Source organism: Danio aesculapii, chromosome 4 (assembly GCF_903798145.1).
Source record: "Danio aesculapii chromosome 4, fDanAes4.1, whole genome shotgun sequence".
NCBI lineage: Eukaryota > Metazoa > Chordata > Actinopteri > Cypriniformes > Danionidae > Danio > Danio aesculapii.
This window is the reverse complement of record NC_079438.1, coordinates 60,021,353-60,038,852: the sequence shown is the minus strand read 5'-3', so window position 1 is coordinate 60,038,852 and position 17,500 is coordinate 60,021,353. Positions and strand designations below refer to the sequence as shown.

General features: G+C 35.8%; 2 protein-coding genes across 3 annotated transcripts in view; one reads left to right on the top strand and one right to left on the bottom strand.

Moving 5' to 3' along the window:
- Nucleotides 1–12,953, bottom strand: part of ptpro (protein tyrosine phosphatase receptor type O) — a 41,912-nt gene extending 28,959 nt beyond the window's left edge. Inside the window, exons 1-3 of one of the 2 annotated variants that reach the window (XM_056456307.1) lie at nucleotides 12,805–12,953; nucleotides 6,155–6,208; nucleotides 5,590–5,717 (exon numbers count right to left, since the gene is read on the bottom strand). Coding sequence is in view for 1 of the 2 variants with exons in the window: in XM_056456306.1 (XP_056312281.1) it covers nucleotides 3,624–3,677 (54 nt within the window). In the remaining variant the exon portion in view is untranslated. Of the gene's footprint in view, nucleotides 1–3,623; nucleotides 3,762–5,589; nucleotides 5,718–6,154; nucleotides 6,209–12,804 lie in introns of those variants that run through there. The other variant, XM_056456306.1, reaches the window with a different exon arrangement.
- The window catches only part of rerg (RAS-like, estrogen-regulated, growth inhibitor), a 24,255-nt gene continuing 16,114 nt past the window's right edge, over nucleotides 9,360–17,500 (top strand). Inside the window, exons 1-2 of the mRNA XM_056456309.1 lie at nucleotides 9,360–9,453; nucleotides 12,844–12,971. Of these exons, the coding sequence (XP_056312284.1) occupies nucleotides 12,911–12,971 (61 nt within the window). The 5' untranslated portion in view covers nucleotides 9,360–9,453; nucleotides 12,844–12,910. The remainder of the gene's footprint in view (nucleotides 9,454–12,843; nucleotides 12,972–17,500) is intronic.

Below are 17,500 nucleotides of genomic sequence, written 5' to 3'. Positions count from 1 at the left end.
CTGGAAACGGCATGATGCGCATAAACATCTGAGCAGGACACACTTTATATACGATAAGAAAAGATGCACATAAACTATGATGGAAACACGTTTACTGAACAAACTCCAGCATGTGCATTAAAACAGGTCATGTGATGTGATAAGAGGTCATGTGATGATGAAAGTGTGTGTGAATGAGCAGGCTGAGCACACTGGAGAACAGCTGAACTGTGGATTTGGCCATTCTAAAAGCATCAGTATGTGATTATTAATGACCTGCAGGACTGTCAAGAGCGTCTGTTCTCCGCGCCTCATGGCTTCAGACGCCACCACATGTTCACTGCATGTCAGACATTTATTAAATAAAGAAAAGATTCACGCAGCGTCTCCTACCGCAGCTCAGTGGATGGAAACGCTGTTATTCGCACGTCTTTAATGTGATATTCCAGTTTTATGCATCAAGTAATTTCACATTTTAACCCTAACCCTAACCCTAACCCTAACCCTTACGCCAGAGATGTGTGCCGAGCTTTTTTCTGTCAGCAGGTGGCGCTCAGACTGTAGCTGGATATTGACATGTGGATGCCTACAGTGGAGTAATATCATCACAGATGTGAACGTTGAGGCAGATTAGACACGGTACGCCTGAGTTCTAACAGCTCCCTCTTCCTATAGCGAAACACTGAAGTTTGTCACACTCAAAACTCCAGATCTTCACAATATAAGACCACTGAAGCCATGCAAACTGGGTGCTGATCTGATAAAATCCCCAGCAGGACTTCTCCAAATGTGCATAGGTGGGTCATATTGCTGCACGCACTGCCAGTGTTCACTACATAGTCATCATGTAAGTGCTGCTCATTCATTCAATTTCTTTTCAGCTTAGTCTCTTTATTTATCAGGGGTCACCACAGCGGAATGAACCACCAACTATTCCAGCATATGTGTCATGCAGCGGATGCCCTTGCACTGTGAAACACACACACACACACACACTCATACACTACAGCCAGTTTAGTTGATCAGTTCCCCTATAGCGCATGTGTTTGGACTGAAACCGGAGCACCCGGAGGAAACCCACACCAACACGGGGAGAACATGCAAACTCCACACAGAAACACACACTGACCCAGCCGGGACTCGAACCAGTGACCTTCTTGCTGTGAGGTGATCGTGCTACCCACTGCGCCACCGTAACACTCTCAGTGCTGTTCAACATGATGCTACACAGTGTACAGCCGCTTTTACAAACTAATAATGAACTGGAGATCAATCAGCTGTGGTTTGGGGGCGAGACAGAGCTGTTGTAGATCAGATGTGTGTGTGTGAGAGGCCCTCTGGTGGATCATTCAGTAGTGTGAAACACCTCATCGAATTAAAGACAGACACACAATCTTAAAGTCTTGTAGTGTGAGCGGCCCAGCGGTCTGCAGATGTGTACAGTCACGCAGAGTGATCCAGCCTGAAAGCTGCACAACAACCAGTCATCAGCAGCAGACAGCAGAGCAAACCCTCAGCACTGACACACACACACACACACACACACACACACACACTGGAGGAAACGTCCAGGAGAAACTGCAGCTATCACAACAACCTCTCAATATACCTGCTAAACACACAGTACACACACAAACACACATTCATACATATGAACTCACATGCACACAAACACGCACATATGCACATGTACATACACACAATTGCACACACACATACATGTGTACTCATACATATATACACTTATGCACACACACATGCACACACTCTCACACACAGATACAAACATCTATGCACCCACACACACACACACACACACACACACACACACACACAGAAGCAAAGCTTGGTGTATTAACATCTTCCATTCAGAAACTTGCCTAACTTCACAATGGCTGGAATAAGAGTGTAAAGGCCGCTCAGATTAAGATTAACACCAACATAATCACACTGAGGGAATCAAACTCTCATAAAGGTAATTACTACAAGAAACTGATCTTAAATTACACAATTAATCATAAACAAACAAACAAACAAACAACAACAAACTGAACTCAGAGGGAAACACTGAAGCAGACTATATAGTAACTACTATACTGTATATTTAACAATGAGTGTAAAAGCAAAAGAGTTCCTGATGCTTTCAATCTAAACACACACACACACACCACACGACACACACACACACGCACACACACACACTCATTATAAAGTCTTATTAATAAACTCCTGTTACACAAATTGAAAGTGCCATAGTTTGACTTGTCTTCTTCCTCCAGATGAACTCAGTCAGCCTTGACCAGCAGCACTAGTTATGCAGAGTTTTATATTATAATACTGTTTATTTATATTATAATACATTATTATAACAGGTTATTTATATTAGAATACATTATTATAACAGTTTCCTGCTGTTCAAGCACAGAAACACAGACTAATGAGCTTTTAATAAATGTTAGAGTAGAAAGTGAATGACCCGGCTGTGTCTTAGTTCAGGTTTGTGCATGCTTTTATTTCTGTATACCGCGTGTTTCATTATTTAAGGCTGCATCTTCTGAAAGGGTTTAAGGAAAGCAATAAAAAAAATCATTTTCAAAACAAAAACAGGTCAAACTTCCAGAGTTAGTTTGCTTAAAATTCAAATATCCTCATATTTTATTCTCTCGTGTGTGTTTTTAAACCTTTATATGATTCTTTCTTCTGTTGAACACAAAAGAAGATATTTTGAAGAATGTTCCACAGCAGCAAAATCACTCAGTAAATGATGACAGAATGTTCATGTTTGGGGTGAGAACTCTCTTTGACAACAGTAAAATACAGAAATAATAAACAATAAATGTCCACTGTCTTTAGGTTTTGGTTTTTGAGCTGGGAAATTGACATTTCTTTTTCTTGTAGGAATAATATTAATAATTGTATTTGAATGTAATTAGATGAATGACTAATAAACAATAAAGGAACAATTAATAAATAATACAATAATAATAATAATAATAATATAATACTATTGATAAACAAGCAACCTTAATTTAATCCCAGCTCGTTATTTCTGATTGTCATCTATTAGTACAGTTATTTCTTTAATTGTTTGATGTTCTGCTGCAGTCAGTCATGGCATGTCTAGAGTTATGTGCTTGTGAAATGCTTTAATGCTAAAAAATAACATCACAATATTTCTGTGACTATTATTATTGATGTTACATTTGATTTATAGCAGAAAATACTGAATATAAGGCGACTGATGCTTCACACACACACACACACACACACACACGCACACACACACACACACACACACACACCAAAATGCTTGAATGTATAAAAATAATGTAAAAACGCATGTGTTTCTATTAAATTAACGGTGGTAAATTCGGTGTATGGCAGAATACCGGTGAGTGAAAGCAGACTGATGTTTCACACAGACACACACACACGCAGACACAAACACACACACGCGTTCATCTGTGTGACCCAGTTTCGCCTGCAGGAATATTGGAGCAGATTCTGATGCTATAGCCTAAGTCTGATATCGCACACACACACGCGCACGCACGCGCACGCGAATCCACGGAGACGCGCGTGTAATAATCACCGCTTCCCGTTAATAAAGCTCTTTCTCATCAATGAACGGAATATGCACGCACCTGAATGAAGATGAAGATGATGAAGAAGAAGAAGCGCGCACGAGCGGAACTCATGATCGGTCGGGAATCGATCGCACCCTTTGATTCTCGGCGTCGCGCATCCGAACAATAGCGAGTGATGGAACTGCGCTCGGGTTTCCGAACCGAGCCGAACTCGCCCGAGTGTCCCGGTGTCCGCCGTGTCGGTACCGCGGTGCGGGTTCGGCTCTGCGGCGGCTCGGTGAATGATGGAGACACAAGGAGCGTATGGCGCGGTTCTGACCGGCCGTGTGTGTTTGTGTGTGTCCACAATCCTCCGACGCGCACTACCTAGGGAGTAAGACTAAAGAATGCGCACTATCTAGTGATCGAATACTGGCTGTGATGCTAAAAATGCGCACTTCTTAGTGATCGAAGAGCGGCTGTAATGCTGAAGACAGAGCGAGGATCGGGAGTGAGGCTGAATGATGCGCACTATCTAGTGGGCGGAGCAGCGATTGAGACACGGAGCTTCTGTCGCCCCGCCCTGAATCTCTGAACACAAGAAGACTGAATCTCTCATCAAACCTGCTTTACATCATCATCATCATCATCATCGGCTCACAGACAGACACCACTGAACACTGCACATGCACTTTCAGAATAACTGATCATTATGGGTTGCTTTAAATGGAGAGGTGTCTTTATTTGGTTGTTGTATTGGTGTTTATTCGTATAGTTTACAGTCAGTTTGTGTTTTTAATGTGTCTTTAGTAAAGTTTTATTGTTTTATTTGAATGTCAGTTTGCTTTAGGATGGTTTGTGTTGTGTATTTGGTTGTAGTCATTTGTTTTTTAATGATGATGGGTTAATTTGTCTGTATTTGGTTGTGCTATTATTGCTGTCTGTTGTTCTGGTTTATTCTAAATGAGTCTTCATTTGGTGTTGTTTCTATTGTGTTATATAAGTGTTGTTGTTTTATACGATGATTTAATGTACATTTGTATTTATTTATTTGTAAATGTGTATTTATTTTATTATTACTGGTGTCTAGTGTTGTAGTTTAGTTTAAATTAGTCTATTAATTAGGGTTTGGGATTGTTTTTATGGTTTTGATGATGATGATGATGATGATGATGATGATGATGATCGGGTGTAAATTTGTCATTTTATTTGTTGGATGAATAGCCACTGTGTTGGTAGTAGCTATTGGGGTTATAAATAAACAATAACAGCAAACAAACAAACAAACAAACAACTAAGAAAATCTGAAGAGTTCAAATGCAAAAGCCTCTAAATGACATCTGGAATCTGCATCAATAATATGCATTGTGTGTGTGTGTGTGTGTGTGTGTGTGTGTGTGTGTGTGTGTGTTATTAATTAACTTAATTTAATGAAATGCATTAAATTATGAGACATCTCCATGTGGAGTCTGCTCTGAGGTCAGCATCTGCATCTGAAGCACAACATGATGGACCATCTCAACTCTGTTATGGTTTAAAAAGGTTAATAATAAGTAAATCAATAATTAATATCAGAACCACATGTTCTCCAGCACATTCAGCACTGTTTTCTTTGGATATTGGGTTCAGTTTAGTGTCAGATTTACATTTGTTGTTAACATAAACCTTCTACTTACATGTATTAAAGTTCATCAGATTTGTTTTCTGTCCTCCACAGCTCTTATTCATCTGCATATTGACACATTATAATTAATCATGTTGATAATAATGTGTGAAAACAGCCCAAACTCAAGCAAACACTACAATTCATCAGTTCATCATTAAACTAACACTGAGACATTACTAAATACTACAGTCATTCCCAACACATCTGCTTATTAACACTAGCCTCATATACTTACTGTTTAATACTTCAGACACACACACACACACACACACACACACACACACACACACACGCACACACACACACACACGCACACACACACACACACACACACACACACACACACACACACACACACGCACACAGCTGCCCTCTTACCAGCAACAGAGCAGCTTTACAGCCGCCGGCCAATCAGCATCCGGCAGATGAGAGCTGCTCTCTGATTGGCTGAGAGCTTCTCCACGGTGATGGAATGTGGACAAAGGGTTTCCCTGACGATCTTCAGTCTGAAACACAATTAAACACAGCAGCGTCAGTCAGATCACACACACACACACACACACACACAGAGCAAATAACACTAATCTAAACACACTGATCATCTGTGTGTGTGTGTGTCTGTCTGTGTATGAATTGGCTGTATACATCTGTTTGTGGCTGTGTGTGTGTATGTGTGTGTATGTGCGTGTGTGTGTGTGTGTCTGAACCGGCTATATACATCTGTCTGTGTGTGTGTCTGAAGCGGCTGTGTCCTTCAGTCTTTATGTGTGTGTCTGACTGAACCGGCCATGTCCATCAGTCTGTGTGTGTGTGTGTGTGTGTGTACAGCAGCTGCAGTAGATCAGATCCACGGATGAGTGTCTCCCTCTAGTGGTGCATCATCTCTCATCTATTAAAGAGCGTTTCATTAAACTAAATCCCCCTGCTGTCATCCTTTACTCACCTTATTTTACACCTTTAGTTCTTGTTGTTCAAAACCCACAAGCCTTTCTTTCTTCTGTGAAACATAAAAGCAGATGTTTAGCACAATGTTCACGCTGCCCTTTCACAATGACAGCAAATGACAAGATCAAGGCTAATCGAGTTATTATTATTATTGTTATTTTTATTGCTGTTATTATTATTGTTGTTATTATTATTATTGTTATTATTATTGCTGTTATTATTATTGTTGTTATTTTTATTGCTGTTATTATTATTGTTATTAATATTATTGTTGTTATTATTATTGTTATTATTATTATTATTATTATTATTATTGTTATTATTATTATTATTATTATTATTATTATTATTATCATTATTTTTTTATTGCTGTTATTATTATTATTATTGTTGTTATTTTTATTGCTGTTATTATTATTATTGTTATTTTTATTGCTGTTGTTATTATTGTTGTTATTTTTATTGCTGTTATTATTATTGTTATTATTATTATTGTTATTATTTTTATTGCTGTTTTTATTATTGTTATTATTATTATTGTTGTTATTTTTATTGCTGTTACTATTATTATTATTATTATTGTTATTATTTTTATTGTTGTTATTTTTATTGCTGTTATTATTATTGTTATTATTATTATTATTGTTATTTTTATTGCTGTTATTATTATTATTGTTATTTTTATTGCTGTTGTTATTATTGTTGTTATTTGTATTGCTGTTATTATTATTGTTATTATTATTATTGTTATTATTTTTATTGCTGTTATTATTATTGTTATTATTATTGTTGTTATTTTTATTTTTATTGCTGTTATTATTATTGTTGTTATTATTATTATTGTTATTATTATTATTGTTATTATTTTTATTGCTGTTATTATTATTGTTATTATTATTGTTGTTATTTTTATTTTTATTGCTGTTATTATTATTGTTATTATTATTATTGTTATTATTTTTATTGCTGTTATTATTATTATTATTGTTATTATTATTATTGTTATTATTTTTATTGCTGTTATTATTATTATTGTTATTATTATTATATATTTTTTTGCTGTTATTATTATTATTATTATTTTTATTGCTGTTATTATTATTGTTATTATTATTATTGCTGTTATTATTATTGTTATTATTATTATTGCTGTTATTATTATTGTTATTATTATCATTATTATTATTTTTATTATTGTTATTATTATCATTATTATAATTTTTATTGCTGTTATTATTATTATTATTGTTATTATTATTATTATTTTTATTGCTGTTATTATTATTGTTATTATTTTTATTATTATTGTTATTTTTATTGCTGTTGTTATTATTGTTATTATTATGGTTGTTGTTATTTTTATTGCTGTTATTATTATTATTATTATTGTTGTTGTTATTATTATTGTTATTATTTTTATTGCTGTTATTATTATTATTATTATTATTATTGCTGTTATTATTATTGTTATTATTATTATTATTATTATTGTTGTTGTTTTTATTATTGTTATTATTTTTATTGCTGTTATTATTATTGTTATTATTATTTTTTTTTTTTGCTGTTATTATTATTTTTATTTTTATTGCTGTTATTATTATTGTTATTATTATTATTGCTGTTATTATTATTGTTATTATTATTTTTTTTTGCTGTTATTATTATTATTATTTTTATTGCTGTTATTATTATTGTTATTATTATTGTTATTATTTTTATTGCTGTTATTATTATTGGTATTATTATTTTTTTTTTTGCTGTTATTATTATTTTTATTGCTGTTATTATTATTGTTATTATTATTGTTATTATTATTATTGCTGTTATTATTATTGTTATTATTATTATTATTGCTGTTATTATTATTGTTATTATTATTGTTATTATTATTATTGTTATTATTATTATTGCTGTTATTATTATTGTTATTATTATTATTGCTGTTATTATTATTGTTATTATTATTATTTTTGTTATTATTATTATTGTTATTATTATTATTGCTGTTATTATTATTGTTATTATTATTATTGCTGTTATTATTATTGTTATTATTATTATTGCTGTTATTATTATTGTTATTATTATTATTATTATTATTATTATTGTTATTATTATTATTGCTGTTATTATTATTGTTATTATTTTTATTGCTGTTATTATTATTGTTATTATTTTTATTATTATTGTTATTTTTATTGCTGTTATTATTATTGTTATTATTTTTATTGCTGTTATTATTATTGTTATTATTTTTATTGCTGTTATTATTATTGTTATTATTTTTATTATTATTGTTATTTTTATTGCTGTTATTATTATTATTATTATTATTATTATTATTATTGCTGTTATTATTATTATTGTTATTATTTTTATTGCTGTAATTATTATTGTTATTATAATCATTTTTGTTGCGGTTATTATTATTATTATTATTGTTGTTGTTATTTTTATAGCTGTTATTATTATTGTTATTTTTATTATTGTTGTTAGTATTGTTATTATTACTATTGTTATTATTGCTTTTATTGTTGTTGTTATTATTAGTAGTAGTATTATTATCAAAATCTAATTAAAATGAATAAGTTTTTCTTCAAAAAATAAAAATAAAAGGACAGAACCTGTGGAAAAGAAAAGTCTTGTGTTGTTGTTGTTGTTGTTTTATTAGTGTTGTTTGTTGTCGTATAATTGCACTATGCAGAAATAAAGACTCATATATCCAGATTAAACGCAGACGTACAGTAATGATGGAGCAGATTAACTGTATGAACAGTTTAATGCATCATAAAGCGTCTGTCTGTGATGATCAGGCCAGTGTGTGAATCTGTACTGTGTCCAGGATCAACTGTTCTGTGTGTGTGTGTGTGTGTGTGTGTGTGTGTGTGTGTGAAAGAGAGAGTGAGTGCATGTGTGAGTGTATATGTGACAGAGTATGTGACTGTATTTGTCTAAGTGTGTCTGTGTGTGTGTATGTGTAAGTGTGCACATGTGAGTGTGTATGTATCTGTGTGTGAGTGTGACCGAGTATGTGTGTGCATGTGCATGCATGTGTGTCTGCATGTCTGTGTGAGTGTGTATGTATCTGTGTGTGTGAGTGTGTGTCGTCCAGCAGGTGTCACTGGCGAGTTATGGTGATCTGCTGGTGTGTGTGTGTGTGATGCGGGTCTGTGGGCGGATCCATCAGTCTTTAAACACACACACTCTCCTTCTCTCTCTGTCAGTGGATGTCAGCGCTCTCACACACACACACACACACACACACACACTCGTCCGCAGATCAGATCGATTCTCACGGTGAGTCTGAGTCTCTCTTCTCTCATTACTGTCAGAACATTACTGAAGATTACAGTGTGATGAAGATGATGAGCTGTGTGTGTGTGTGTGTGTGTGTCTGAGAGAGTGAAGTTTGAGCCGGACTGATGTTTGGGTCACTGTTAAAGGTCAGTGTGTCACTCTATATCAGTGTGTGTGTGTGTGTGTGTGTGTGTAACGGATGTTGATACTTGGTTCTGCATCTCAAAACACACACACACACACACACACACACACACACACACACACACACACACACGCACACGCACACGCACACACGCACACACACAGTTCATTTATTTAATATTATGGTTATGCTGAATGTTCTGTGCTGCTGTCTGTATGTGTTTGTATTAGTATACTTGTATAATTAATATTTCCTTGTATATTGTCATCTCTATAATACTGTTTTTATTAATAATAGATCAAAGAATGATTCATTTCTGGCCTGTTTTCTAATCTATAATAATCTTTAAGCATTCTTAATTGATGATAGATTTACAGGAGAAGTAAAAGATTGATCATATTCAGACAACTCAAACATAAACACTGTAATATTAACATTTATACACTGTTATATTATTGCTATTTTATTTCCAGTAATTAAGCTGTAATAACCACAATATTATTCACTAATAACGTTGAGTCTGATTTTGTTTAACATTTATATACTATAATATTAATAACATTATCCTGTTTAAAATAGTTTTATTAAATGATTTATAATATCAATAATATATTTAGTTTTTTTGGTTGAATTAAACATTTATTAGTGTTGTATTACTATAGGTCTAATATTTATACTATAAATATTTCTGTTTAGGGGTTTCTTTGGTCTTTTTATTTTAATTTAGCACTTGTATTTATTCATAAGCTATTGCTTCATCCTAAACTAAAAATAAAATTCTAACGAAGCTAGTAATTGTCTTTGATTGCATGTTATTTGACACTGTTCCTGTTAGCTTATGTTAATTAATATTCATTAAATATACACCGCTGTAGAGCACATTTTATGATTAGTGTGTGGTAATTATGTATCATTTTCTGTCATTACTACAGTAAATACATAAAGACACTGTACATTACGCTCTGCATCTGAACTATATAGACTTAACTATTAACTACAGCTGAAGACAACATTAATAAATCTGGCTAATATTGAGTTCATATATTGAGTGCTGTTTAACAGAGCACGGATTATTTGTTTCCACAGGCTCTCCTATTATAGTTTTCATCAGGAGACAGTCTGATTAATTTTAGTTTGGCTGGAATATATATTATAAAAGTAAAAACTGCAGTGGTCAATATTATTAGCCCCCTTTAGAAATGCTTTTAATGGTCTACAGAACAAACTGCTGTTGTCCAATAACTTGCCTAATTAATCTAATTAACCTAGTGAAGCCTTTAAATGTCCCTAAAGAAATCAGTTATCAGAAATGAGTTATAACTATCAATTAAAACGATTAATGACGAGATATGAATACCTGAGCTGTAAAATCATCTGATGTCTCAATGATGAAGATAAATGCTGTAATTCAGAACTCAATCAGTCTCTCAGTGCTGTTATCTGGTCATGTGACGCTCTCTGTCTCCATATCATGTGATTTTCACATTGTTCACTTTCAGCCAATCAGGCGCCAGCAACTCTTGATGAATGTTTATTATAGTGAACTGCTGCTTTAAAAGAGACCCTATTATTCCCCTTTTACAAGATGTAAAATGAGCCTCTGATGTGCCAAATGTATACGTATCATTCATATTCATGAGTATTGTTGAGTATGTGTGAGTATTTGTGAGCACTGATTAGTATTTATGAGTATTGTTGAGTATATGTTGAGTATTTATAAATATTGCTGAGCATTTGTGACTTTTGTTGAGTGTTTTTGAGCATTGTTGAGTATTTATAAGTATTGTTAAGCATTTGTTGAGTATTGTTGATTATATGTTGGGTTTTGTTAGTATATGTCGAGTATTTGTGAGAATTGTTGAGTATTCGTGAGTATTGTTGAGTATTTGCGAACATTGCTGAGTTTCTATGAGTATTGTCGAGTATTTAGAGTACTGTTGAGTATTTACAGGTATTGTTGAGCATTTGTTGAGTATTTGCAAATATCGTAGAGTATTTTTAAGTATTGTTGAGTATTTAGGAGTATTGTTGAGCATTTGTGAACTTTGATGAGTATTGTTGAGTACTGTTGAGTATTTACAGGCATTGTTGAGCATTTGTTGAGTATTTGTAAATATTCTTGAGTATTTTTGAGCATTGTTGAGTATTTATAAGTATTGTTAAGCATTTGTTGAGTATATGTTGGGTTTTGTTAGTATATGTTGAGTATTTGTGAGCATTGTTGAGTATTTGCGAACATTGCTGAGTTTCTATGAGTATTGCCGAGTATTTATGAGTACTGTTGAGCATTTGTTGAGTATTTGTAAATATTGAGTATTTTTGAGTATTGTTGAGTATTTAGGAGTATTGTTGAGCATTTGTGAGTATTTGTGAACATTGATGAGTATTGTTGAGTACTGTTGAGTATTTAGGAGTATTGTTGAGCATTTGTGAGTATTTGTGAACATTGATGAGTATTGTTGAGTACTGTTGAGTATTTAGGAGTATTGTTGAGCATTTGTGAGTATTTGTGAACATTGATGAGTATTGTTGAGTACTGTTGAGTATTTACAGGCATTGTTGAGCATGTGTTGAGTATTTGTAAATATTGTTGAGTATTTTTGAGTACTGTTGAGTATTTAGGAGTATTGTTGAGCGTTTAAGGAGTATTTGTGAGTATGTGTGAACATCGATGAGTATTTATGAGTGTTGCTGAGTATTTGTGAGTATTGATGAGTGTTTACGAGTATTGTTGAGCATTTGTTGAGTATTTGCGAATATTGTTGAGTATTGTTGGACATTCAAGAGCATTGAGTATCCGTGAGTATTGGAGTATTTGTGAGTATTGTTGGGTATTTGTGAGTATAGTTGAGTATTTGAGAGCATAGTTGAGTATTGTTGAGTGTTTATGGGTATTTATGAGTATTGCTGAGCATTTGCTGAGTAATTGTGAGCGTATTGTTGAGTGTCTATGAATATTTGTGTGTCCTGACAAGTATTGTTGAACATTTTGGAACATTGTTGAGTATTGAAGAGTATTGAAGCGTATTGTTGGATATTTATGATATTGAAGAGTATTGTTGTGTGTTTATGAATATTGTCACGTATTGAAGAGTATCTATGAGTATTTATGAATATTGATGAGTATTGATTAATATCGTTACATATTATTGAGCATGTTGTTGAGTATTTAAGAGTAGTGACAAGTACTGATGAACTGAACTCACCGAAAGGACCTGCTGTTTGACATCTGTCATCTGTTTCAGCTGTAGATGATGCCATCGCCACGGTGACTCTCTCTTCTCTCTGATTGGCTGGTTCGCTGACGTTGTCATGGCGAAAAGTCCAGAGGTGAAGCTGGCAGTGTTTGGCAGAGCAGGAGTGGGAAAGTCAGGTGAGTTTAGTCACATGGTGCACAAGGCTTTTACTTTCAGGTGTGTGTGTGTGTCAATACATCAGTGTGGCAGTGTGTGCATGTATGAATGTGTCACATATATGTATTGAGAAGCACACACTCATACCTGTACAGCGAGTGTGTGTGTTATGAATGGTCTGGCAGGTGCCATGGCAACAGTATTCAGCTCTGCCTGCGTCTGTTAGCCTCTCATTACAGCAGCAATCAATGAAAACAACTGCTCTCCGGAAACCAATATTTGCAAGATAATTACGCTTATTTTAAACACCACGCTTCTGTCTGATCAATTACTGAGCAGAAACAAACGTTCAGTCATTCCAGCTCTCCAACAGATGCATCAAGCTAAAAATGTTCAGATATTCTCGCTGTAAAAGCAAACAGAAACACCACGCTGCCAGTTTATGTCTGGTTTCTAGTCTGAATATTCTTAAATCAAGAAGCAGAACATAACAGTCTTGTTTTCAGCAATAATGAGTCAAAATATGGTCAGTCTTTAATGTAAACAAACTAAATAATCTGACACTAGGGGAAGCTAAATAGTCTTGTTTTTCCTGTCGACATGAGATCATATTTCTTCCCCTATTGTCAGATTATTTATCTTGTCTTCATTAAAAACTGACTATATTTTGACTCATTATTGCTGTAAACAACACTATATGTTCTGCTGCTCTAGAAAATGCTTCTTGATTTAGGTGTTTTAGATATCTGGACTAGAAACAAGACACAACTCAAAGTAAGAAGAGCAGTTTCTGCAGTGTGAGAATATTAGTTGCGTGTGCTTAAACTCTTTCAGACGGGATCAGTCTGAGGTCTGGAGCACTGCATTATTAGCTGCCTTCAGTCTGACGGACACACAGAGTAATTAATAACGCTCTCAGGCTGATCTTATCTCCAGCTCAGTGCAGCGCAGTAGCGGCGGCGGCGGCGCGGGGGAAAGCAGAGCCGGCTGGCACTGCTGCAGGAACTCTGGAGGCTTTATGAGCTGGAAATATCTGACTGTTTGGGTTACACTGAAGAATCTGTCCAGCAGAGCTGATGAAGATGCTGCTGCTGAGGGGACGCGCGCGCACACACACGCACACACCACCAGACTACATAAATACCAGACCACAAAAACAGCAGTTACAGCTTTAACACACACACACACACACACACACACACACACACACATAAAATACAGAGAGAGAGAAAGAAAACACACCCAGAGACATTAAATACACACACACTCTATTATACAAATGCCACACACACACACACACACACTGAAAACACACACATAACATGCACACAATCATCATACCAACACACACATGCACACACGCACTCCGTCACACAAATTTCACAAAAACACTCAATACACACACTCATACACACACACACACACACACACACACTCATACACACACACACACTCATACACACACACACACACACACACACACGTTTAAAACACTCACTCATACAAACTCCGAACACACACAGAACAAAAGACCAAAAACACACAGACCTAACACACAGCGAATTCCCCGCACACACACACACACACACACACACACACACACACACACACACACACACACACACACACACACACACACACACACACACACACACACACACACACTGAAGGCCAGAACAGAACAGTGTAAAGTTATGTAAAAGCTGCAGAAAGTGTTGGGAGATGTGTGTGTGTGTGTGTGTGTGTGTGTGTGTGTGTGTGTGTGTGTGTGTGTGTGTGTGTGTGTGTGTGTGTGTGTGTGTGTGTGTGTTCGCTGTGACGCAGATACACACTACAGACACACAGAGAGCCGCGTCTGATTTATGGCCTAATAACACAGCTGACCCACTTCAGCAGATACAGGAGTGTGTGAGAGATGAGAGAATAAATCAGCAGCGGTGGGACATCTTCAGAAGCACATCCATCACTCAATATCAGTGTGTGTGTGTGTGTGTGTGTGTGAAGTTTGTATACGTGTGTTGAGTGTGTGTTTGTTTATTGTATTTGTAAAGGTGTGTGTGCGAAGTTCCTCTAAGTGTGTGTATGTTGAATGTGTTTTAAAACTGTGTTTGTAAAAGTGTGTGTGTAGTTCATTAAAGTATGTTGATTGTGTTTGTAAAAGTGTGTGCGTGTGTGTGTGTGTGTGTGTGTGTGTGTGTGTGTGTGTATGTGTGTGTGTGTGTGTGTGAGAAGCTTAATCTCCATACTGAAGAGCTGGTGTTCAGATAATGACACTCGTGACTCACACTCTGATGCCACCAGAAGCAGACCGGGGTGTTTGTGTGTGTGTGTGTGTGTGCGTGTGTGTGTGTGTGTGTGTGAGACTTTACCTGTTTCCTCCAAGAATCTGTGATCTGATCTGGAGTGTGTGCTGTGAGATCTGAGAAATCGAACAAAATACACAGTCACACAACTCATACTGCACAATGAATGTATCACACACACACACACACACACACACACACAGACGAGTGTTGTGTTGAGCTGATATGAGTCACACACACCCACTTGTCCATTAGTGCGCTCACATCTCTGATAAGACGTCTATAGAGAACACTTACTGTAGTGCACTAGGGCTGAGGAGAGCTCTAATGGACCTGCAGACACACACACACACACGCACACACACACACACACACACACACACACACACACACACACACAGCTGTGAATCTTTGATATCTGCTTATTACTGTGACACTTAAATGCGTCATTAGACACAAACGCTGTAAATCACAGTAAGAATGACGCCGGTTACCGTCCAATCAACAGTGTCAGCAGCACTTAAGCTCATCAACAGCACGATCGCATCACAGCAAGAAGGTCTCTGGTTTGAGTCTCGGCTGGGTCAGTGTGTGTTTCTGTGTGGAGTTTGCATGTTCTCCCCGTGTTGGTGTGGGTTTCCTCCGGGTGCTCCGGTTTCAGTCCAAACACATGCGCTATAGGGGAATTGATCAACTAAACTGGCCGTAGTGTATGAGTGTGTGTGTGAGAAAAAGAGTGTGCTTGGGTGTTTCCCAGTACTAGGTTGCAGCTAGAAGGGCATCTGCTGTGTAAAACATATGCTGGATAAGTTGGCGGTTCATTCCTCTGTGGTGACCCCTGATCAATAAGGGTCAAAGCCAAAAGAAAATGAATGGATGAATGTATAATTATGATTACATTATTTATTGCTCCACAGCTGACTGACAGAAGTTTGCAGAGCTCTTCTCTTCTTCTGTGGTCTATAGTGTGTGTGTGTGTGTGTGACGTCCGTGAGCGTGTCATTTACACTATAGCGTGTGAAACAGGAGACGTGAAGCGCCCTAGTGAGTGTTCTTCTCTGAATGCGCCCTATTCTTCTGCATTGTGCTGCTGCTAGTAAAGGAGAGCCGTGTGATCAGATCATCATTATTATCTGTGTGTTTAGACTTTCCTCAGCTACAGGTCACACACACACACACACACACACACACACACACACACACACACACACACACACACACACACAATGACACTAATACAGTTAAAGTCAATATTATTCCCCCTCCTGTGATTTTTAATTTCTTTTCTCAAACATTTCCCACATGATGTTTCTCAGATTCAGGAGTTTCTCACAGTATTTCCTCTAATATTTGTTCTTCTGGAGAAAGTCTTATTTGTTTTATTTCAGCTAGAATAAAAGCAGTTTTTAATAGTTTTAAAGCCATTTTAAGCTCAATATTATTAGCCCCTTCAGCAATATTAGTGTTGGATTGTCTCCAGAATAAACCACTGTTATACAATGACTTGCCTAATTACCCTAACTTTACCCTAATTACCCTAGTGAAGCCTTTAAATGTGACTGTAAGCTGAACACTAGTGTCTTGAAGAATATCTAGTCTAATATTATGTGCTGTCATCATGATGAAGAGAAAAGACATCAGTTATTAGAGATGAGCGTAAAAGTCATACATGAGGATGAGGGCGTGGCCTGTGAGTCATGCAACAGTCTGCTTTGTGTTCTGATTTTCCATTTCGGATATCTTTAACATGGTGATACAAACTCAGGTTGGGCGATGTTGACCAATTTGGTATCGTATGATGTCTAATGTGAAACATCGCTTCATCGTCAAAGGTGATGGTGAATTAATTATTAATGAATAATTAATTAATTCATAAGGAATTAATTATCTGTAGTCTACCGTTTCAACTACCTGACCCGCATGCTCTGTGTTACCCAAAACCAAATCATAAATAAATAAAGACAAGTTACACACAAATTACCACCTGTCAATCACTTTACCCAAATATATCACCTTTAACAGCTATAGTGAGACTCCAGCTTGATAAACTGTCTGACGTGCACTGCTCTCTGGGGTTTGGTGCTCAAAGCACCTGCTGACTGCTGGAGCTCAGACATGTGCAGATGCTGCTGCAGCACATGCCAGTGTGTGTGTGTGGTCACGTGATGCTAGGTGAAACACCAGTGTGGATCATTTTCATTCTGATATCCCATTTTAAACCTAAGCTGTATTAGTGTAAACGGGGC